We start from the raw sequence: 21,579 nt of genomic DNA on the forward strand, positions 1-21,579 counted from the left end.
GCTGATGGGTCGAAGACGCGCAACGGGTAAATTTAGAAATTTGGGTTTGAGCGAGGGTGAGAGTGAGGGCGAGGTCGAGGTCGAGGGCGCAGAGAGTGACGGGGGTGTAAGCGATGTGGAAGGAGAAGAAGAGGAGAGAAGGGAAGAGGAGAAAGACCAGCTTGGATTAAGATTGAGGGACAAGCCAAGCGCGCGACTGGACTGGACTGGACTGAGACTTGGGACTGGGGGCTGAAGAAGACAAGCGGAAGGTAACTGCTGATTGGTCACCTTTGAGGAGGGTTCGTCAGCATTTACTTTATTACCTTTTGATACCTTTTAATTACCGACATATCTTATTCATATCTTAGTATCCTAGGTCATATTGAATAGTATTCCTTATTCCTTGATGCTTGCACATTCCCCAACCCTGAGATCTTCTGGTACCTTAATGTACGGAGTAAAAAAACAATCAAAAATAGAAATCAAATCTAAAAAAGGTGTTGCCTAGTGGGGGGGGGATGTGCCAAAAATAGCTTCAATTTGCATAAATAAAAAATGCATTTCTAGAAATTACCTTACGTCTCAAGTTCAGTCCGTCTCCATCTCACCCGACTGGTCCTTCTCATTTTTAACATGTTGCCGAACGCCATCCAGGAACGCATCCACTGCATCTCCCCCACCGAGCGGTACGCCGCCTCGTCGCATAAACCCTCCGTTGGCCACGGGCACTTGTAGCGCCTCGCTGATGCTGGGCAATCCACCGTCCCGTAGAGCAACGGTGAGACTAGCCAGACTCTGAATGAATTGTGGGGATCGGAGCACTTTGCGAAGAATATCTTTCTTTTGGGGGAGATCGAGAGATAACAAAGCCGCCTGGGCCAACTCCGGGTCCGTGTCAGCTTCCGAAGCCTCCGCATTACCCTGAGCCAGCAGAAGCAATGCTGGCGGCAAGAAGTTCAAAAGGTGATCAGCCGCAGCCTCATCGGCGGTTTCAAGAAAAGGTAGCGTAGTCGAGGGGGGAAGAAGGTCTTGCAATGTCGTAGAAGGTCGTTCGGCATCCTGGGGTTGGCGTTGGCCACCTAAGGACCGTAAAAAGTCTTGGACAACCGATGATGGATTTGAGTCGGCAGCTGCACTGTATATCATGAAAAAGAAGGGATGGTTAGAGTCATGGTTCCAATGGAAAAGGGTAGAGATATGTACCTACGCTCGTCCACCATCGGCACCGCCTTCTCTCGATTCTTGGCCCTCCTCACGAACATCGCCTCCGGTCGCGTCCGGTCCGGCTCCGCCACTGCTGCCGCCGTGGTTATGGCTTGGGTCGTGGTCGGTGCCTTCCACATCCTCCATGGTCTCATCATCGTCACCGCCAGATGATCGTCCTCGAGTGAAAGTGGCGATTTCGTGTTCCACGTCAACTTCTTCACCCTGCAACAGAACATCGACAATCTCTCCGAGCTTCAGATCGCGCGGGGAGTAGAAGCTCAGGTCGCCATTCTCATCTTGGGGCTGAGACTGCAGCCAGAATAGGTATCGTTGAGAGCTGGAAGAGAACTTGAGAACAAAGATACGACCATTTGTAGCATTCTTGCCGGAGGGCTTGTAGGGAGTGAAGCTTCCATCCTGAGGGATCATCATCAGATCGAGCTCGGGCTCATCGAGGGGGGGCGCTGCGGGGGCGCCAGCAGAAGTGCATAAGATCATCTTCGGAGTAGAGGTAAATATAGCCAGGAGTCTGCTTAGGCTTCACACTGGGAGGAGTGGTGGAGGTCTAGAAGATAGAATAGGAGGCAATTGGTCAGTGAAAGATCACCAGCAGCAACTAAGCCAGAGACCGAATTGAGCTTGAACACATACATCGAGGTCGCAGATACCTGCTTTGAAGGTGATGACGGGAGCTATCGACATGGTGGGTATTTATTATGGCCAGAAGAGTAGGGAAATTAGGCCCGGATGAGAAAGGTGAAGATAGTGGGCACAATGACAAGGGTGATATTGAGATTGAGATTGAGGTTGAGATTGCGGAGAGGAGAGGAGCTTCTTAGGATAACGTCAGTTGTTTGTGCTGACCTGATCTGAACAGCTGACCTGCGCTTGTGGAGTTGTGGACTCCCGTAGTTGATGCCTTGCTGCCTGATTTGTGCAGACAGCACTTGGTTATTCCAACGGATAGTTCCAAGGTTGTTGGTATCAGTGATACCAATAGTACCTGGTACGTTTACCATATTCTAGGGTTATTTGGGGCCAAAAACTCGGCATTCATCAATTCATCTGGGGGTGGTCCGAATTGACCGCAAAACCCCGAGCTCGCGCGGTTCAACGAGCCAACATAGATCTGAAAGTATATAAGAGTGCCCAACGTGCTGGGTCAGCCTCGTATTTCCGGAATTTCACTTAAGTTCAAGGTTTCGAGCACATCATCACCTTTTCAACCTTGGAAGTTACTGATAGTACTAGGTAGTACTAGTACTTAATTCTATTCTTACAACCAAAGTCATTTCGCATTCAACCATGCCACCTCTCAAGGTCCTTATCTGCGGTGGCGGCTGTGCTGGGCCTGCCCTGGCATACTGGCTCGCAAACACAGGCCATAACGTCACCATCGTTGAGCGCTTTCCAGCTCTGAGAGCCACAGGTGCCCAAATCGACTTACGTGGCCAAGGCATCGAAGTCGTGAAGCGCATGGGTCTCAACGACATCATCCGCAGCAAACTTGTCGACGAGGAAGGCACGGCATTTGTGGACTTGAATGGCAATATTAGAGGGACTATACTGGCCAACAAGTCTGGCAAAGGGGCACAAACCCTCACGTCAGAGTACGAGATTATGCGGGGTGATTTGATTCGCATCTTCTACGAGGCAACTCATCACAATGTGAGATATCTATTCGGTACAACTGTCGAGAACTTTGAACAAAATGACCAGTCGGTCACCGTTCATTTCTCGGATGGCTCATTAGACACATACGATCTTCTTATTGGAGCAGATGGTCAAGGATCGCGTATTCGAAAAGCGATTCTGCCGCCTGGCTCTCCAGAGCCCTATCGCAGACTCGGAATACATATGGCGTACTGGTTCATCCCCCGTGATGAGACAGATGACAATTTGAGTAGGAGTTACATCAGCCCTGGGGTCGAATGATTAAGCGTCGATCTCATAACGAGACCGAAACGCAAGTTTACTTCTTTCTCAAGGATGACTCCCCCGAGTTGTCAAGTATACATCGCGCTTCGGTAGAAACGCAAAAGGATTTCTGGACTCGAAGGTTCCGAGATGCAGGGTGGCAAACGAGTCGCTTTCTTGAGGGTATGAAGACTACAGAAAACTGGTATTGCCAGGAGGTTGTCCAAGTCCAGACGGATACTTGGCATAAGGGTCGGGTGGCTCTGCTTGGAGATGCATCCAGTTGTCCCTCACCATTCAGCGGTATGGGGACAACTGCAAGTTTGGTTGGAGCATATATTCTTGCTGGCGAGATCAATCGACATGCAGACGATCTTCCCCGAGCTCTTGCAAACTATGACCAAGTTTTCCGACCATTTGTGGATGAAGTCCAGAATATCAACGTTTCTCTCATGAAGCTAGCTATTCCGGAAACGCGATGGGGGATCGCAATTCTCCATTTTATCGCTTGGCTGGTTTGCTTTCTTCGTATCCCTGAACTTGCCTCGCGATTCTCAAAGGAGCGAGATGGGGATTGGAAGTTGCCCGAGTATTCAGAGTTGAGTCGGAAGGTGGAAGAGAGCAGTGATGTAAAGAATTGATCAGTAGTATAATGATGTATACAGTAAATGGAAGGATAGAGGAAGGACTCGGATAATATCAGTTTGGTCTTTAATACAACTTGAACTCCACCCTCTGTAACCACTGCATGTGAATGACTTTAAAAAATAAAAAAGTTCTGGAGATAGCCGTTGGGGATACCCGGGACCTTAAGAGGAGTTGGCAGGGACTCCTTCTTGTAAGTGGGGGATCTTATCAGCCTCGTCCCTAAGTCCATAGCCGTACCATTGGCAATGATTAAAGAATAAAAGAATAAAGAAATAAATTAGCCTATCTTCATATGGAACTATGAACATAGTACTGTACTACGTAGTAAGACCCACCGGGAACGCTGACTCATCCGATGTCCCACTCGGTTCGGTTAACCCGTATCACGTGAGATAGGGCTCACACAATTGGGAACCCTCACATCCTCAAACTGGACCCATATGCGTCCGCACCGCACATCATCAACCTCAACACCAACCCCCAACCCGACAACCACCTACACCATCTTCGTCACCATGTCGGACGGCCAGACGAAGCAGTTTGGAAAGGGCCAGCGGACTGTGCCTGCCCAGAAGGCCCAGAAGTGGTACCCCGTGGACGATGAGTCGCAGCCCAAGAAGGTCAGCATACCCCGGAAAAGCACATGGACATACATCGAGAAGGAAATACGGACATGCATCGATTGCTACGGATGGATGCGACACGATATTCGAGTTTGTGGATTGAAATGAAAGTCACCGGACAGACTGGCAGCCACAATCTTCTCTCAATCTTCATGTTTAAATTGAACACCCGCAAAATCAATTGGCGATCGGTGAAATTCGAACCAACCACGATCTCGCCCACAATCCAAGTCGCATTCATCCGAAGACAATCGATTCATGCTCGCATCACCACCTCGAATAATTGAACCATGCTTTTGTTTTGGTACCTGTTGAAATTCCAGTTTCTAACCTTTGATTTGTGTGTACAGGTTCGCAAGACTCTGCGTCCCGCCAAGGTCCGCGAGAGCCTCCAGCCCGGTACCGTCCTGATCCTCCTCGCTGGTCGCTTCCGTGGCAAGCGTGTCGTCCTCCTCAAGCACCTCGAGCAGGGTGTCCTCCTCGTCACCGGACCCTTCAAGATCAACGGCGTTCCCCTCCGCCGTGTCAACTCCCGCTACGTGATCGCCACCTCCAAGCGCATCGACGTCTCCGGTGTCGACGCCAAGGCCATCGAGAAGATCTCCGCCCCTGAGTACTTCACCAAGGAGAAGAAGGCCGAGAAGAAGTCCGAGGAGGCTTTCTTCAAGCAGGGCGAGAAGCCCCAGGTGCGTTTTCATCTCCACTTCAAGAGTCTTCTTTCCGATTAGAAGAACGACACGAAGAGTCAAATTCAATTCAACAGCAAACTAACATGGAATTTTTTCCTCATCTACAGAAGAAGGTTGTTGCCTCCGCCCGTGCCGCCGACCAGAAGGCCGTCGACCAGTCCATCCTCGGCAGCATCAAGAAGGAGGAGTTCCTGAGCTCTTACCTCGCCTCCACCTTCAGCCTCCGCAACGGTGACAAGCCCCACGAGATGAAGTGGTAAAAAAGTGCGAAGCGGCGGCCGCGGGTTCGGTAGATTAGTTGGGGAGGACTCATCTTTCAAAAACGAGGGAGCGGCTCGATTGCAAATCGGCAATTCCCCTCGCGTGGACGGGAGGATTGGGTTTCACGATTCATGTAACTCCATGCGGAGAAGTTCCGTTTGTTAACAAAAACATGCTCTTCGCTTTTTTTCTTCTTAGGAACTGCGGTTTTTTTTAATCTTCGGACACCGATCCAGCTGTGTTGTTTTCTTCAAATGTTTCACAAAAAAAGAAAGATGATCTCTTTTCTTTTCCAAATCCCCCCCATTTCCTTCCGCGCGTGTGTGTCGATTAATACTCGCAAGACTCCCTTCTCGCTCTCTTTTGTTCTCTTCTCTCTCGAGTTAGCAGAAGGGGGGGACCAAGCCGTGATGATGTGAGAAGGACCTTCAAGAAAAAAAAAATTTCAAAAATATCCCGATCCAGCTTATCCGCTGGATCTCTTTTTTCTTTTTATGTTCAGTATGGCATACATCTTCTCAATTCCCAGGTTCGGCAATACAAAAATTGGGCATATTCTCCACCTTCAAGTTACTGGTACTTCCAGGCCAAGATAGAACCTTGGAAATTGACCAACATTAGCTTAGGCACATTCCCAAGTACGAGTAGTAATCGTATATCTGCAGTCCACGGGTGCCAATGGAGCAATCCAATAGAACCTTGGAAGTGGAACTTGAACTTGAAGTCTAGATCGACTTGCAGGTCAAATTTCATTGTGCGGTAGCGACGTAATGGTCCGGGGTAGATCTGCCATGTGCAACTATAAATCCTTGCAAGCCCTGGAGTATTACTAGTACGTAACCCTCTGATATACAGGCTTGTACTACTAGTAGTACCTAGGTAAGTAATGGATTTAATGTACTTTCACAGTTTGGGCACTCAAAGATATTAGTAATATTCTATATCCAATTCCATCTCACTATATATCCCAATGCCGACCTTGGATTAATATACTATATAAGTCACGTTACTATAAATATCATCCAATGCGCCTCTAAACCAAACCCAAACATTTATCCATCCCAACGCCCAGAACAGACTCTCTGACCAGCACCATAGGCATCCCAGGTCAAGACTCGACTCTTGAAAGCTTATTACTACGCACGACCAAGATCCTTCGTTGCAACCTTGTAATAAAACGCAACAAGGATTGAAGTTGAGTTAGAAGGGGGCGTCGCCACAAGATGTAAACGGTGCGGAGATTTCGATTTCCTCCTCGTCCGAACTTGAAAGGGACTCGGAGAGTACGCTCTCCGAGAACGCACTGGCGACCCCTCCCATCTTGAATATCCAATATTAATCCATGATGGCTACCTATTGCGCAGCGTCCCACCAGAAACCCTAGGAGTACTACTCCCCCATTTCTTCGACTTGCTACCAGTGCTACTACCACCCCGCTGGCCCTTGGACTTATGCGCACAGCGATCACTATAATGGTCATCATTATCATCGTCACCACCGCCATCGCCCTTATAAGTCCCCGCGAGCAGGTCCACAAAGCCCCAGAGGCCGTAGTTACAGTTGCCGCCGTCGTCGAGATGCTCATCGACTCGAGCGGCAATACCCTCCAACCAACCAATCGGGAAGAATCTGTACCCGCAGTGCGAGAATAGTTCTTCAATCGAGATGATCGCTAGGTAGAGGAAGAACACAAGGGCGTGGAAGCGGAATAGCGCGGCGGGGAGATACATCGGAATGAACTTGTGGATCAGGTAGGGGAGTGGGTGGTCGTAGTGCGCTGTGAGCGGGTATGGAACCCTGAGACAGTGGTACCAGCTTTCATGTAGTGAGGCGAGGTACCAAGACTTTTCGCGGTGGAGTGCGAAGCGGTGCAGCACATACGATAGAACCTATACAAAGGAACGCTGTCAGTAAGAGTAATAATATTGGGTTGAGCGTCAATTTCACTTACCCCACGAAGAGATAGTCCAATTATGAGATGCTTGGCTATCGTGCCTGGGAAAGGTAGAATCGAGGAGACCTTGATTCTTGCTTTCCAGCCAAGAGTGTGATGAAAGATCAACTCAATCGATCCCTGCAGAATTATACCCAGAGCAATATTGAATAATGACCATCCGGCGACCTTGAACTCCCTCAGTCGGAGATTGCGAGTCTTTCTACCACCGGGCAGACCCTCGGCGCCTCTGGCCTTGAAAACCGTCGACGCGGCTGGTAGGAGCATGTCGAAGAGAAACATGAGAGTAGATGGCAGTGCGTAGAAAAGAACGCGCACCATGGTGGTACCGAGAATCTCGACCCGGGTTGGGGAGAATGAAAACACAAAGGTTGACCATGTTAGCCAGAACCAGACGAAGTTGAAGTTGGTGGTGAAGGAGAACATGAAGGGCAGGATGAATATTGAAAGAGTCGACAGAGAGAATATGGTGTTGAACATGATGGCGGATTTATCGGGGGCGGCCCGAAGACAAATGGAGCTTTTATGAATGGTTCGTATTTTAAACAAAGAAATATGTTGTCGTCTTCAAGTCGCTTTGAGCCTTTCGAGTCTCAGATGGACGACCAAGGGTCGCGATGAAAGGACTTTGAGTAGATCAAACGAAAATGCAGGTTGATTTGAGTCCCCTTGGCTCTAGGAATAGAACCTTGAAGAAGTGCAAAGGAGGGCTGTGAGGTGATCAAAGAGATATCCCGTAGATATTGAGTCAAGGTGGGTCGGGTCGGTGCGGAGTGAGAATTGGTACTCCGTAGAACGATCGATTTCATGCGCGGTCTCGAAGACTTGAATAAAGATGAATTGTGTAATCGCAAAGATTTAGAGATGCATTTTCGAGTACTCAGTATCTGCCTGGATTCGAAAATTCGAGTAAAAATTTCCGTTTCGAAAAAGGAAAACAAGGTGGCGGGGGAGATGAGAGGAACAAATTGAAGTGGCAGGAAACGCGCGAGATCCACACTACGTCACCCCGCATTCCACGCGTCTGGCGGATGCGACTGCGACTTACAGACTTACAAGACATGACTATTTGAAAGAGACTAATTTGGATGAGGAAAGAAATGCAAAGGGTTCACATTAAGCACTAATAATACTAATAATAGGTCGCCCTGATCAGAAGAACCTTGAACATCAAAAGGGATTGATCAGAACAAACGAGTGGAGCGCCCCCAAGGGCAACATCGTGGGTATAATACAATCATTGCAAGACGGAGGGAGACAAAAGATCGTAATTAGGACGGGGGAGTGGTAGCCTGGGGAGTCTCATCCTCTTCTCCATAGACATTGGGAAGTCCGTTGGTCTTGCCCCAGTTGAAGGCTTTGTTGCGCAGGTCCGGAATAACTTGAAGGAACACCAAGTTGCTGAGCCAGCTAAGGACAGTGTCACCGATAGGAGCGTTGCGGGGACTGGGACCGAGAGAGGTTGCTTTCATGACGTTGCCGATAAACATTGTGGTAATCAGATACTCGCCACGCTCGAGAGCACTGATGGAGATTTGTGCAACCTCCTCCGGGGTTTGAGGCTTGTCGGCATCCTCCAGCATCTTGGTCAGCTCGGGCTTAAGTTTCTGCTCATTTTCGAAGCCAGCACTGAGAATTCCCATGGGGAAGATGGTGTGAATCTTGACATCTGCAGCAGGGGCGCTGTTGCGGTGACGCTGGGTAAAAGCTCCATTGTACATCTCGATCTCTTGACTAAGAGTGTCGGACAGGGAGCGGATGGCAGCCTTCGCAGGCGAGTAAGGACCGTAGCCAGCGATAGGAGTGAAAGCAAGAGTAGAACAGGTGAAGATGAGGTGGCGACGGGGGTTCTTCATCTGGGCGCTGGGGGCAACCGGAGCCAGCCAGTTTCGAAGAGTGGCATGTGCTGTGTTGGCGGCAGTCCAGTAGACATTGTCCATCTGTTGGCGTTGAATTGAGATGGGCACTTCAGTGAAGAATCCAGGATGGCAGAATCCAGCACAGCACCAAACGACATCGGGGCCAGAGCCGTAGTTCCAGCCTGTGACCTCCGCGATCATCCGTTCACACTCAGCGGCGTCAGAAAGATCGGCACTGATATAGAAGAAGCGTTGCTTCAAGCTGTTCAGGGCCACACGCTAGAGAGAAAGTTAGAACGACAGAAGGAGAAGAGAAAAAATTGCAGTCCTATTTACCCGCATATCCTCGACGGTACTTTGCAGCTTGGAGACTGTACGAGCCACAACAACGACATGTGCACCTCGGCGGGCCAGATTCGTGGCGACGGCTCGGCCCATTCCATCAGAGCCACCGGTAATGACGATAACCTAATTGATCCAAGTCAGACACGAGGTTCCAAGGAAAGAAGGGGGTTGTACTTACACGGCCCTCGACGGGGAACTCGTTCTTTCGACCGAATCCGAACATGTTGATAATCGTATAAGCGATGACTGTGCAGACAAGTACAGATATTCCCAAGGTCGGGATGGAAATGTCAGATAAGAAAGTGAATGAGGGGATTTGAGGCATGAGGAAAGAAGAAGAAGAAGAAGAAGAAGAAGAAGAAGAAGGGGGGGAGAGTGCCAATTGGGGGAGTTCCTTCCTTCGCGTTGGGTAGCTGACGGGGCAGGTGCGATGCTGCAATTGCAATGGGAGTGGAAGTGGTTTGCACATTACAAGCTTACAATACAAATATACATACAATAGTGTAATAAAACCGTTCTCATCTTTCACTTACTGCAAACCAATCAAACCACTCACATTCAGACTAGCGTTATTAAGGCGGTGAGGGCGCGCCAAAAAAATTATTTTGGCAGCGGGCTTTCGAAGAGGATATCAGCTACAAGACGACACAGCCAAACTCGTCATGGCGAAAAGAAAGGCGGGCGGTCGCCCTGCGGCTAAGACTGAAGCCCCTGCGCGAACCAAGTTTGACGTTGAGGAACGTTTCGACGACTCGGAGGATGAATTCCAGACCGGCCGGGATCAGATCTTGCTGGACGAGGCTCCCGATGCGAAGCGCCGACGGAAAGTGGCTGATGATGGTATGATATATGCAATCTTCGGTATAAGGAAATGCACCATATAGAACACAAGCTCACTTGCAATCACAGAGGAAATGTTCCAACCTTCCGACGAAGAAATCCTTGGCTACGAATCCGTAGATGAGGACGAGGACGAGGACGATGTCGAGAACGAAGACTACGATAGTGAATATGATGAAATGGGTCGACCGAAGAAGGGAGGTGATTCGGACGAGGAGGAAGAGGGTATCGCAGCTTGGGGCTCATCCAAAAAGGATCTCTACGATGCTGATCAGATCGAGACCGAAGTCGATGCCCTTGAGGAAGAGCAGGAAGCCAAGCGACTACAACAGAAGCAATTGGAGGCCATGAACGAGGCTGATTTCGGCTTTGACGAGTCTGAATGGGCAGACACCAAGGATGCAGATGATGAAGATGCTGGAGTGGTTACCGAAGTGCTCCCCCAGCTGGAGATCACCGACGACATGACCACTGAAGAAAAGTTGAAAATTCTCAAGTCGCGATACCCCGAATTCGAGCCTTTGGCCAAGGACTTCACCGATTTGCAAAAAACCCACGAGGAGCTACAAAAGGAGGCATCGGCCACCAAGACAACCATAGTCAATGACAGCGATGAACCCCAACCAGCTTCCGTGGCGGTCATTAAAGCGCGCGCTCTATCGGCATACCTCGGCACTATCAGCATGTATTTCATGCTTCTGGCTTCATCATCCGATGGTAGCAGTGGCAGTGTCTCTATGTCCCCCGCCGAACTCCGACAACACCCTGTAATGGGATCTCTGGTCAAATTCCGCAAGCTTTGGGAGAAGGTCAAGGACCTCGAGGAACAAGAAGTTGTCACAGTTTCCGAGGACGACGAATCCGAGGAGGAGGCCGAGCTTGCCACCAAGACGGAGCCCACCAAGCCCCAGAAACAAGCAACAAAGACCAAGAAACTGAGCAAGGCCCAGCGACTCGCTCAAGAAGCACAAGCCGAGGCCGACGCCCGCCGTGCTGAGCGTCTCCGAGCGACCGAAGCCGGCCTGGCCGATCTCGACAATCTGATCGCCGAGCCTAAACGCAAGACTAAGAAGACCAAGAAGATCGCGAAGGAAGACGATGACTCTGACTTTGGTGACGAGGGCGCCCTTACTGCCCGCGAAGCCGAAGAGAAAGCCAAGCAAAAGCGTTCCCTCCGTTTCTACACCTCGCAACTGGCCCAGAAGGCCAACAAGCGCACAACCGCCGGCCGCGACGCAGGAGGTGACGCAGATATCCCTCACCGCGAGCGTCTGCGTGACCGTCAGGCCCGTCTCAACGCCGAGGCCGAGAAGCGTGGTCGCCAGCAAGCCGACATTGGCGAAGAACTGGGTGGCGATAGTGACGAGGAAGACCGTCGCGTACGCAAAGAACTCCGTAACGACGGTAACCAGTCCGGCACCGATGAAGATGAGTACTACGACATGGTCGCAGCCCGATCCAAGCAACGCAAGGATGACAAGTCAGCTCGCTCAGAGGCGTACGCTGCCGCTGCCCGTGAGGGCGGACAAGTCCATGTACAGGAGGAGGTTGGACCTGATGGCAAGCGCGCGATTACATACCAGATCGAGAAGAATAAGGGTCTTACGCCGAAGCGGAGCAAGGATTCGCGTAACCCGCGTGTTAAGAAGAGAAAGAAGTTCGAGGAGAAGAAGAAGAAGCTCGGTAGTATCAAGCAGATCTACAAGGGTGGAGAGAGCCGTGGCGGATATGGTGGTGAACTTACGGGTATCAAAAAGAACCTGGTCAAGAGTGTCAAGCTCTGATGGGTACATTGTTAGATCTTATGGATGGATTTGGTTACTTCAGGCGTCTAATATTTCATGGAAGATACAGGCATTTATGTATATAACTTTCAATTTCACTGGTTCGACACCCCTTGGAGAATGCTACTTACTACTAGTTAACTATGATATGTATACTAGAAGCAGAAGTACCGAGTATGTAAGAATAATTCAAGTTCGGAACACTCACGTAACCTGAAACTCGAAACGGGGTCTTGATCTACAAATTTGTGCCTAAAAACGACAAGGAATGGTTCCCAAGGGTGCATTCGTCTAATAATATCAAAACAAAAATCACAATCGCTATCTACTACCCTACGCCTTCTTCGACCGCATAGGAAACATCGGCAAACCCTCCGCAAACTGGGGACGACCAGGAATTTCCACAATATGAGATTTGCTCTTCTTTCCCGAAGTCGCACTGGAAGCAACTAGATCAGTTCAAGTTCTGCTATCCAACATATAAATCTCAACAACATGCCCAAGTTACATACCTTGCCGAAGTCGGAGACATCGGAAGTGCAGAATCTCTTGTAGAGGCCGAATCCTGAGAACGACGACTTCGCTTGGGCACCATATCCTTTGAAGCACGACGAAATCTTTTCGACAGCCGTTCCGTAGCTCTCGTACTGGAATGCGTGCTTTCTGGCTTTGGGAGATTATCATGATCTAGTTCTGTTATCGGGATTGGTGCTGCGTCTGATCCTCGTCGGGTATATAGAGGAGGGGTATCTGCTTTTGAGCTGGGTGTGTCGATGGATGTAATACATCGGGTATGATTTGGACGACTGGACTCGCTGCTTTGTGATTGCGTGATGAAGGTACCCTCCCTTAGAGTTGTATGGTCGTTGATAGTTGTATTTGGGCCAGAAAGTTGACCACGCACGAGTTGTTTATACATATCACCATCAAATCCAAGACTCTGGGAGAAGGGTAATGGGAGTTGCGGGGGGGTTGTCTTCGACAGGTCTGTTCTGTTGGGATGTTGTCAAGCCGATTGTCCCTGGGAGTAGGACGTCTCGGGGTTTTTGGGTTAGCATTTCTGGAGTTTGCACCTGTGCTGTAGATAGGTTGATCTCCTCTGCGTGAGTAGTATGAGTAGACTCTCGACTCTCCGCTTCATATTCTGGCTCCGAATCTTGTTGCAAAGGAATCAACCAGGGATGATCTAACGCATCTCGAGCCGGTAAACGACTAGAAGGATTTGCGGCGAGCATAGCCCTCATGAACAATAAAGCTTCCGAACTAGCTAGAAGTTGCCCTATGGGTCCTAATGGTAGCTCTATTTCATTTTTCTGGTATGCAAGTAGGTCTTTTTGATGGACAAAGGGTAGTTTTCCGGTGAGCAGATAGTAGCTGATCACACCGAGGGACCATAGGTCTATCTCTGGGGCGAAGGCTGTGTTGATGATCTCCTGATTTGTTTCACAAGACTGCCATGTCTGCTGGTAGACTTCTGGGGCAGTAAAAGCTGGCGTGCCATTAAATGATTGAAGACCAGTTAAGCCTTCCATAACCTGTTTGCTGATGCCAAAGTCACCAATTTTGACCCACCAGTCAGGCCCTGCTGAAAGTACGAAAATGTTCTTGAGCCTTATGTCAGTATCTTGACCATCGCAAGAAATATGAGACTGGAGATGAAGTCGAGTGCCTACCTTCGGCTTGAGGTCCCCATGTGAAAATCCATTGTTATGCATGAAATCCAGGCCCTCCAGCAACTGGAGTGCGATACTCTGAGCCTCTGGTTCCGAAAAAGGCTGAACGACGTATCTTTGAAGATCTCCAGCCGGAAGGTATTCCATTGTGATAAAAAGCGACTCGTCGTTTTCGAACCACCCGGATGATTTCACAAAACAACCATCATACTAAGAGTCTTGTCAGCGGGTATAAAAGCTTGGCAGAATCAACCACAGGGATTTGATTTGCTACCTTCTGCTGCGAAAGCTTGGTAATTGCTTCTAGCTCACGAGTATAGTCGATGAGCAAGGAGTTTGGAGCGACCCTGCGCACCTCTCTGACAGCCCGCAGGTTGCCTTTGCTATCGGACACGCATTTCTCCAGCCATAGGGTGCTGAATGTGTCGATTTCAAGAGCTCTTTGTCGCTGCCATACTTCTTCACGCTCTCGGCGCCGAGCTCGGCGGCCTGCAAGACCTGCGATGTGGCTCGTTTCGAGAAAGGTGTGGGTGGTACGTTCGGGCTCGAGTTTAGTGGGTAGCCTGGCGTCGTTCACGAGTTCGGACTGCGATTGAGACATGTGGGGTAGAAGTCAATGAGGAGGATCCCGGATTGTGTATTAGATAGAAATTGATGATGGAATTCTGGACGACTAGATATTATTAATACAAAGGTTCTCTGAATTGCAAGGCCATCGGCGCGGGGAAGGTTCAAGTTCAGGGCAATTCGCCATCAGCTGCAAGCCACAATTCACAGCCTCTAAGTCATGACACCTGACTAGTGAGACCGGGGTGAAATCGTATAATTTGGCCCCCAGATCCTGGGCCCCCAGAGTGCGTGCGTACTTGGGGAAACGTAGTGGAGAGAGTTGATAGTTGGGTGCTGGGAAGAGTATAGATCGACGGGTGAGGTAACATGGCGCGCCGGACCAATTAAGAATACCGACAAAGCAGGGCACAGAGATGAGCTGTGGGGGTATAAGGAATAATTCCAGAAAACGATCTCCTTTGGCTTTCTCGTTCAGCCTCACTCTGATGCTTTGAATAAATCCTGCAGTATGGTCTTCGTCCCCTGTCGGGGCTTCATCCGATCTGAGAGGTTAACTGCAAGGAAACCCCTTGCTATTGAATCCTATCCCATTAATCAGTAATAGAAGAAAGCTGACCAAAGACTTAAACAATCATACTGCATGCTGAAGACTCTTTGATTCTTCCGTGGACAAGATGGCACATGCGGCGATCAGATTCTCGCCTCGAGCCGCTAGCGACGCGATCTCATCCGCGCGAGCGACGATGGCCGCATCAATGCCATTGATTGCTGCACATCTGTACTCCAATTGTCAGTCTGCAGATATAACATTAGGTGGGAAAGATCTCTTACATGGTGCCGAAACTCTTACTGCTGCGGCCTGGGCGAAAGCTGCACGACGATTAGCCCCTCGTCTAAAGTATCCAATCGAAGAAAAGGCATTGGCGAGAGATACTTATACAAATACGTGACCTGATCCTCCGCTTCTTGAGATTCCTCGGATATTTTTACCTCCATGTGTCCCGGCTGAAGTCTCGGGCGTGGTGCTAGAAGGTTGTTCTCGAAAATTTCGTGAAAGTGCGTGGCGGCAATGACCTTCGGAGCATCCTCCATATTGAGCAAGTACTCAAGTACCCCACAGGCCAGTCCAATTCCATCTTATAAATTGAGTGACCATTCGAGTACTAGTATAGATGAGGGTGCGGGTGTAAGAAGATTGCAACTCACCACTTTCATTCGTCCCTTTCCCAAACTCATCGATGAGTACAAGGCTGTGCCCTGAAACTTGCTTGAGGCAAAGGGAGATTTGCTGGAGATCGCTCATGAAAGTACTTTGTATCTAAAGACTTTGTTAACATTCTCTGGCGTTTGCAATATTAATCGCAGGGAGTACCTTTGAGACACTTTCTTGCGCGTTGATTTTGGTCAAGATCTTGTCCGTGATGCCAAGCTCAGCACTCTCTGCAGGAACAAAGCTGCTATGCGTTAGTGCAATAATATGATCACATGAGGGAGAACTAGATTTACCTCCCAATTTGAGCTAGATAAACGATCAAAGCAACTTGCTTCATGTAGACGCTTTTCCCAGAGTAGTTCGGACCCGTGAGCAAGAGCATGCTTGGAGCTTGATCTCCCCGAGAACGACCTTGGTCTAAATCGAAAGGTACTTCCCCACCTATAATCAAGGTATCGTTTGGAACATAAGAGGAAACGGTCAATTCTTGCAGCAAGTGGCTAGGAGATGTCAGAAATCAGGTAAGACATTTCACACAATCGGAGTAATATTACCGGCCACCCTTGATGTTGATGACATTTTCTGATACCATTCGCGGTCGGATCAGATTGTAGAACATGGCAGCTTGTGTGAGTGCAAGAGTACTGCAGAATTGGTGAGCTGGGATACTTTCTCTGGATCACACATTTTCTCCAGCTTCGTACCCGTCCAGCTCCCCACAAATATCGGATGCTTGAATAAGCATTTCCTCGTACTGGAGGACCTTCTGTGCAAGATCGTAAACAATCTCAATTTCCTTCTCTGTATCCCGGTAAAAGGTCTTAGTGTAACCTAGCAACTTAAGGGAGATCATGCGCACCACAAATGAGCCCATAGATGTCTCCGAGTTTCCCATCTAACTCTCTCATGCGGAAGTCCTTGAAGTAGGCTCTGTTCTCCGTGGTGAAAACAATTTCCCAGTCTTCGGTCCCAAAATACATCGGCTGTTCCCTATCATTGAGGGGAATGGCAATGTTAAAGCCAAGTTGCGGGAAATAGATCACGTTCACGTCGATATCGAGATCTTCGGGGATCGTCATAGCAATCTCGAGGGCGACGTTCTTTAGGAGGCTACTAAGACCATCGTATCGATCCTTCATCATGTCGAGATTTCTGTCAAGACCTTGCTTCACAACCGTTCTGCCTTGCTCCTCTGAGTTGTCGATGTCAACCTGCAAAGATTAGCTGGGCTCCCATGTAAGAGTTGAAGTTCCACTGACAACTTCCTGGATAATCTGACCCACTTTGTATAGTTGCGCCGTCTCGAAGATCACAAGTGCCTGTTTCTTGTAAGTACGCAAGTGAACCAAGTGGACTCTGCAACCCAAACCTTTGCCTGTAAAGGTAGACTTTCAGCACCGGAGACTTCTTTGAGAGATGACTGGATATCGATCGAATAGAATGCAAACTTTAAAGTGTCAGTGATAGTTCGGCGATCAGTGGAGATACGTACAGCTAGCAGACAAGCCCACACCGTTGTCTTGAAGCCCGTAATCTTTGCACTTCCAGTGCTGATTCCCTTGTGAAGATTGGACATAACAGGCCGAAGATTCTTGATATGCTTCATTGCCTTGGTCATCTTGTCCAAAGAAGCCTGGTTATCTGGCCGTGAAAATACCCCGATGAAATCGTGCCGCTGTAAGATGACTCTGGAATCCAAACTTGGTCGGATGAAGATCTGTTTCAGCCTCGAGCGCCCTTGGGGGCTATGCGCGAAACGTTGAAACAGACCATATACTGACAATCCCTCTTTGCTAGAAGACGATTTTGTGCCTGGGCCCTGATTGAATAGATTCGGATGAGACTCGTGTTGGATGATCTGGAGAGATTGAAAAGTGTTGCTTCCAATCCACCTATACCACAAATGATGTTAGGTCGAATCGGGAGCGGATCATTGCAATGAAATGAGATTGCTTACATTGTATTCTCCAAGTTGAACATTTCCAGAGACCGAACTTGGAATGGACACTCGTCCGTTGGTCCAATGGGGTCCATACTTGTACCTGTAGCCCTACGTCGCTGTAGGTAACTAAGGACAGCCCCGACGCAGCCAAGTGTGATAGGATTATCCATATCAACCGAGCTGGATATATGTAGCAGCCGCCCTCCGTGAAGTGTGAAGCCCATGTCCTCGGCGTTCACCTCTTCGGGACTCGGACCGGAGATACCGCTCTCGGGCACAAGAAAACGAAGACGTTGTTCGTGAGCCGATGACACGTCGAGGGCCACCAATCTTTCTTTTGCGTTTGAGGTGCTGAATTCTTGGGCGGGGCGTGCATCGATTTGATATGGGAGGTAAGAGGAGGTGACTGGAGAAAATCAGATCAGTTAAAAACGTCCTTCATATAATCAAAGGGGTTTATAGGTTATACCTGTTTCTTGAGCAGTGTTTTGGGTTTGCTCTAGAATAGCCGGCATATCAACTCGAGAAGGAACTAGGATCACTGTAGGTTTGATCTGCCGTATCACTTGTGATACAGTCAGTTTTCATCCAAAGCAACAACCCGAACTCAACAATGAACGTACAAGCCTCAATTGTATCTCGTTCTCCCAAGCGGCTCTCTGTGAGAAGGTACATTCTCTCTTTCTCCGCGGAGTAGTACGCACAGCCCACAGTTCCGCAATCCTTTATATCAATTGCAGCGATGACATGACCGATGTCGTCCTCAGCGGACAGTTGCGAGCCTTCTAATTCAGCCTGGGACTCTGCTAGGAAAGAGGGTTGGACTTGTCCATCCGTCAAAGGACTTGGTGTCTGGAACGAACCCTCGAGATTGAGGAAAGCTCGGCTTGATGCATATGGTGCTTTGCCGGGCCTGGATCCATAGGTACGAGGAATGACTGGATGGTACCGAAGGATTTCCGGTGGTTTTTTTCTTTTCTGAGAAGAGCGCATTTCAAACAAGCCGAGGGTCAATTGAGTAAGTAGGCGGATAGAAAGTAGGGGAATTGGACGAGATGGGTGAGCTGGGTGAGTGGCCGAGAGAGACAGCAAACGAGTAGCGGGTGGTCACGTTGCCCTTCATTTTCACAAGCAACAAGCAACAGCACTATGAGAACCCTAGGGTACGAGAAATGGGGAATAATTGAGAAGATAGCCAGGCGAGGAAATAGAAAAGCAGTGGATCTAGAAGCCTATCTAGATATAACAAGTTGTTCCAGTAGTACGAGTATTTACTAGGCACATGTTGTGAGTAGATTGTTATTACTATATAGTTGAAAGGAGTGTAATATCCTATTGCTAAGTTACAAGTCATGAGAAAATTCGAATTCACGCGTAAATGCAACCTGAACACCACAAAAAAGCCAACGCCATTCTGAAAACAGCTATAAAAGAAAATCAAGCTTTTTCTTCAGCCTCCTCAATTTGCTCAACAGAAACTTCAAGAGAAGATTTGTCTGCAGTAAGAGAAACGCGAGCAGTCTGTCCAGAGACGATTTGACCACGGATGATCTTATCAGCGAGACGGTTGCCAATCTCCTTCGAAATCAGACGATTGAGAGGACGAGCACCGAATTTGGGATCATAGCCTCGTTCGCAGAGCCAGTCCTTGATTTCGTCATCCACTTTCAAAGTCATGCGACGGCTATCAAGACGGCCTTGCAATTCCTTGATTCGGATATCGACAATATCTCGCAAGGCTTCCCGGGAGAGGCGTCTGAAGATGATGAATTCATCCATTCGGTTGAGGAATTCTGGTGGGTAAGCGCCCTGTACAACATCCATGACTGCCTTCTTTATATCTGCTGGGACCTCTGGGGCACCAGTGTCCTTGTAGGAGTGTAAGGGATCGGCGCCGACAAGAATATCAGCCCCCAAGTTGGATGTTAAAACGATCAGTGTGTTTCTGAAATCAACCTTGTGACCCTGAGAATCTGTAAGGAAACCCTCATCTAGCACCTGCAGCAGAAGGGCGGAGATATCTCGATGAGCCTTCTCGAACTCATCAAATAGAAGAACAGCGTATGGTTTGCGTCTCACAGCCTCGGTAAGCTGACCGGCATCGTCATAGCCAACATAACCGGCAGGAGAACCAATGAGACGGCTAATCGTATGTTTCTCCTGGAATTCACTCATGTCAAAACGGACAACCGCAGTCTCGGTAGAAAAGAGAAACTCTGCCATTTTCTTGCAAAGCTCCGTCTTCCCCACACCAGTTGGCCCGAGGAACATGAATGAGGCTAATGGGCGGTTCTCACCACTGAGACCGGCTCTCTGCATGCGCACAGCATTGGCGACGGCAGACAGAGCTTCATCCTGACCACGAACCGATTGTCGCAAAGTATCTTCCATGTGAATTAGTTTCTCAACTTCCCCAGCCATGAGTTTATTGACTGGAATGCCAGTTGTTCGAGAAACCACGTTGCCGATGTCATCAGGGGTGACAGAGTCATGAATCAAGGTGTCTGCCTTTTGATCCGCACCCTCTTTCGGAAGTTTTGATTCGAGTTCAGGGATAGAGGAATAACGCAGCTCTCCAGCTCGTGCGTAGTCGCCTTCTCGTTGTGCTTTCTCTAGTTCGAAGCGTGCACGCTCTAGTTCCTCCTTAGTATTCTTGATCGAGTCAATTTCTGCTTTCTCCTTTTCCCACACTTCTGTCAGTTTGCGAGCCTCCTCCTGCTTGGTTCTTAATGTGTCTTGTAATTGTTCACGTCGTTCGCGACTGCTGACATCAGTCTCCTTGCGCAGAGATTCTAACTCAATCTGAATGGTGGTGATATCACGTTCTAGTTCGCGAATCGTGTCTGGTTTCGATTCTTGTTGCAAACGGAGTGCCGATGCAGCCTCGTCTACCAAATCGATTGCCTTATCTGGTAAAAACCGATCGGTGATATATCGGTTACTATAGGTCGCGGCCGCAATGAGAGCTCCGTCGGTGATCCGAACACCGTGGTGTACCTCGTATTTGTTTTTGATACCCCGCAGGATGGAAATAGTGGATGCCACCGAAGGCTCACCCACCTGGATAGGCTGGAATCGTCGAGCCAGCGCAACGTCCTTCTCAATCAAACGATACTCGTTCAAGGTGGTCGCACCGCAGCATTGCAATTCGCCTCGAGAAAGAGCAGGCTTGAGAAGATTACTAGCATCGATGCTGCCCTCAGCCTTACCGAGACCCAGTAAGGTGTGAAGCTCATCGATAAATAGAATCACTCCACCTTGCGCGTCTTCGACCTCCTTTAGCACCGACTTCAGGCGTTCTTCAAAATCTCCGCGGAACTTGGCACCAGCAATGAGGGAGCCGAGGTCTAACGAGATCACCTTCTTGTTCTTGATGCTCTCGGGGACATCGCCTTGCACAATTCTTTGAGCCAAGCCTTCCAGTATAGCTGTTTTTCCGGTGCCAGCTTGCCCAATGAGGACCGGGTTGTTCTTGGTGCGCCTAGATAAGACCTGGATGGTTCGATGAATTTCCGCATCTCGTCCAATGACCGGATCTAGCTTGCCAGCCTTCGCTTTCGCGGTCAAATCCACGCCGTATTTTTCCAACGCTGCCTTCTCTTCCTCTCCACTCATGTCCATGCGGTGGGTACCACCGGGAGGGTGAGGACGGCCATTGGCATAGTGGCGCACAAAAGAGCTCGGTGGGATGGTTTTCGGTGAGGGTATAAGTATTGTGTGGTGCGTTGGAGTCCGGGGAAGTAATGAGACACGAGAAGTCGCCAGCGATCGAGTCGTGAGGAGTTGAGGGGATCGAATTAGTCGAGCACGACTGGATAGAGAGAGTCTTGTGGCCATCTTGCCGTGAGATAGCACTATTGACGGCTGAAAGCAGTGATCGCTGGGGGGTGGTACAATTATATAGCTGTGACCACGAGAGGCATCATCACGCAGCTTCTGGAAAGCTCCACTGGAGTGATTGGAGCGGAGAGCTCCTAGTGGCGGAGGATGAGGTGGAGATGGTACAGCTCCGTCACCACTTCGGGCCTGGAGCCACTCTGTCACCCGAGTCACGTGAGCGAAAGGAGGGGCAC

General features: G+C 49.3%; 9 protein-coding genes across 9 annotated transcripts; 3 read left to right on the forward strand and 6 right to left on the reverse strand.

Moving 5' to 3' along the window:
- Positions 1-570: 570 nt before the first annotated feature.
- Positions 571-1,890, reverse strand: N7533_009852 (uncharacterized protein; the record flags this gene model as incomplete). Its single annotated transcript, XM_057106502.1, has 3 exons — positions 571-1,117; positions 1,190-1,686; positions 1,840-1,890. The coding sequence occupies 3 exons, from the start codon at positions 1,888-1,890 to the stop codon at positions 571-573; spliced, it is 1,095 nt and encodes a 364-aa protein (XP_056957951.1).
- A 603-nt stretch (positions 1,891-2,493) lies between these two features.
- On the forward strand, positions 2,494-3,746 carry N7533_009853 (FAD/NAD(P)-binding domain-containing protein; the record flags this gene model as incomplete). Its single annotated transcript, XM_057106503.1, has 2 exons — positions 2,494-3,091; positions 3,160-3,746. The coding sequence occupies 2 exons, from the start codon at positions 2,494-2,496 to the stop codon at positions 3,744-3,746; spliced, it is 1,185 nt and encodes a 394-aa protein (XP_056957952.1).
- A 522-nt stretch (positions 3,747-4,268) lies between these two features.
- On the forward strand, positions 4,269-5,325 carry N7533_009854 (60S ribosomal protein eL6; the record flags this gene model as incomplete). Its single annotated transcript, XM_057106504.1, has 3 exons — positions 4,269-4,466; positions 4,727-5,062; positions 5,173-5,325. 3 exons carry the CDS (start codon positions 4,269-4,271, stop codon positions 5,323-5,325), a joined length of 687 nt encoding a protein of 228 aa, XP_056957953.1.
- Positions 5,326-6,675: 1,350 nt separating this feature from the next.
- Positions 6,676-7,760, reverse strand: N7533_009855 (sterol desaturase family protein; the record flags this gene model as incomplete). Its single annotated transcript, XM_057106505.1, has 2 exons — positions 6,676-7,215; positions 7,278-7,760. 2 exons carry the CDS (start codon positions 7,758-7,760, stop codon positions 6,676-6,678), a joined length of 1,023 nt encoding a protein of 340 aa, XP_056957954.1.
- Positions 7,761-8,551: 791 nt separating this feature from the next.
- ksrA (3-dehydrosphinganine reductase) lies at positions 8,552-9,707 on the reverse strand (the record flags this gene model as incomplete). The annotated part of the gene is made up of 3 exons (XM_057106506.1): positions 8,552-9,418; positions 9,476-9,607; positions 9,663-9,707. The coding sequence occupies 3 exons, from the start codon at positions 9,705-9,707 to the stop codon at positions 8,552-8,554; spliced, it is 1,044 nt and encodes a 347-aa protein (XP_056957955.1).
- Positions 9,708-10,146: 439 nt separating this feature from the next.
- On the forward strand, positions 10,147-12,108 carry N7533_009857 (something about silencing 10 family protein; the record flags this gene model as incomplete). Its single annotated transcript, XM_057106507.1, has 2 exons — positions 10,147-10,324; positions 10,394-12,108. The coding sequence occupies 2 exons, from the start codon at positions 10,147-10,149 to the stop codon at positions 12,106-12,108; spliced, it is 1,893 nt and encodes a 630-aa protein (XP_056957956.1).
- Positions 12,109-12,436: 328 nt separating this feature from the next.
- Positions 12,437-14,382, reverse strand: N7533_009858 (serine/threonine-protein kinase; the record flags this gene model as incomplete). Its single annotated transcript, XM_057106508.1, has 5 exons — positions 12,437-12,547; positions 12,621-12,771; positions 13,048-13,712; positions 13,782-13,991; positions 14,056-14,382. 5 exons carry the CDS (start codon positions 14,380-14,382, stop codon positions 12,437-12,439), a joined length of 1,464 nt encoding a protein of 487 aa, XP_056957957.1.
- Positions 14,383-14,828: 446 nt separating this feature from the next.
- Positions 14,829-18,499, reverse strand: N7533_009859 (MutS family protein MSH5; the record flags this gene model as incomplete). Its single annotated transcript, XM_057106509.1, has 15 exons — positions 14,829-14,933; positions 14,989-15,127; positions 15,202-15,487; positions 15,558-15,669; positions 15,724-15,805; positions 15,858-16,064; positions 16,119-16,208; positions 16,269-16,365; positions 16,424-16,775; positions 16,824-16,883; positions 16,934-17,011; positions 17,057-17,456; positions 17,522-17,912; positions 17,976-18,071; positions 18,130-18,499. The coding sequence occupies 15 exons, from the start codon at positions 18,497-18,499 to the stop codon at positions 14,829-14,831; spliced, it is 2,865 nt and encodes a 954-aa protein (XP_056957958.1).
- A 444-nt stretch (positions 18,500-18,943) lies between these two features.
- On the reverse strand, positions 18,944-21,343 carry hsp78 (chaperone ATPase HSP78; the record flags this gene model as incomplete). Its single annotated transcript, XM_057106510.1, has 1 exon — positions 18,944-21,343. One exon carries the CDS (start codon positions 21,341-21,343, stop codon positions 18,944-18,946), a length of 2,400 nt encoding a protein of 799 aa, XP_056957959.1.
- Positions 21,344-21,579: the final 236 nt, after the last annotated feature.

Source organism: Penicillium manginii, assembly GCF_028828005.1.
Source record: "Penicillium manginii strain IBT 31320 chromosome Unknown utg000006l:1.0-4164085.0:1.0-4166146.0, whole genome shotgun sequence".
Taxonomy (NCBI): Eukaryota; Fungi; Ascomycota; class Eurotiomycetes; order Eurotiales; family Aspergillaceae; genus Penicillium; species Penicillium manginii.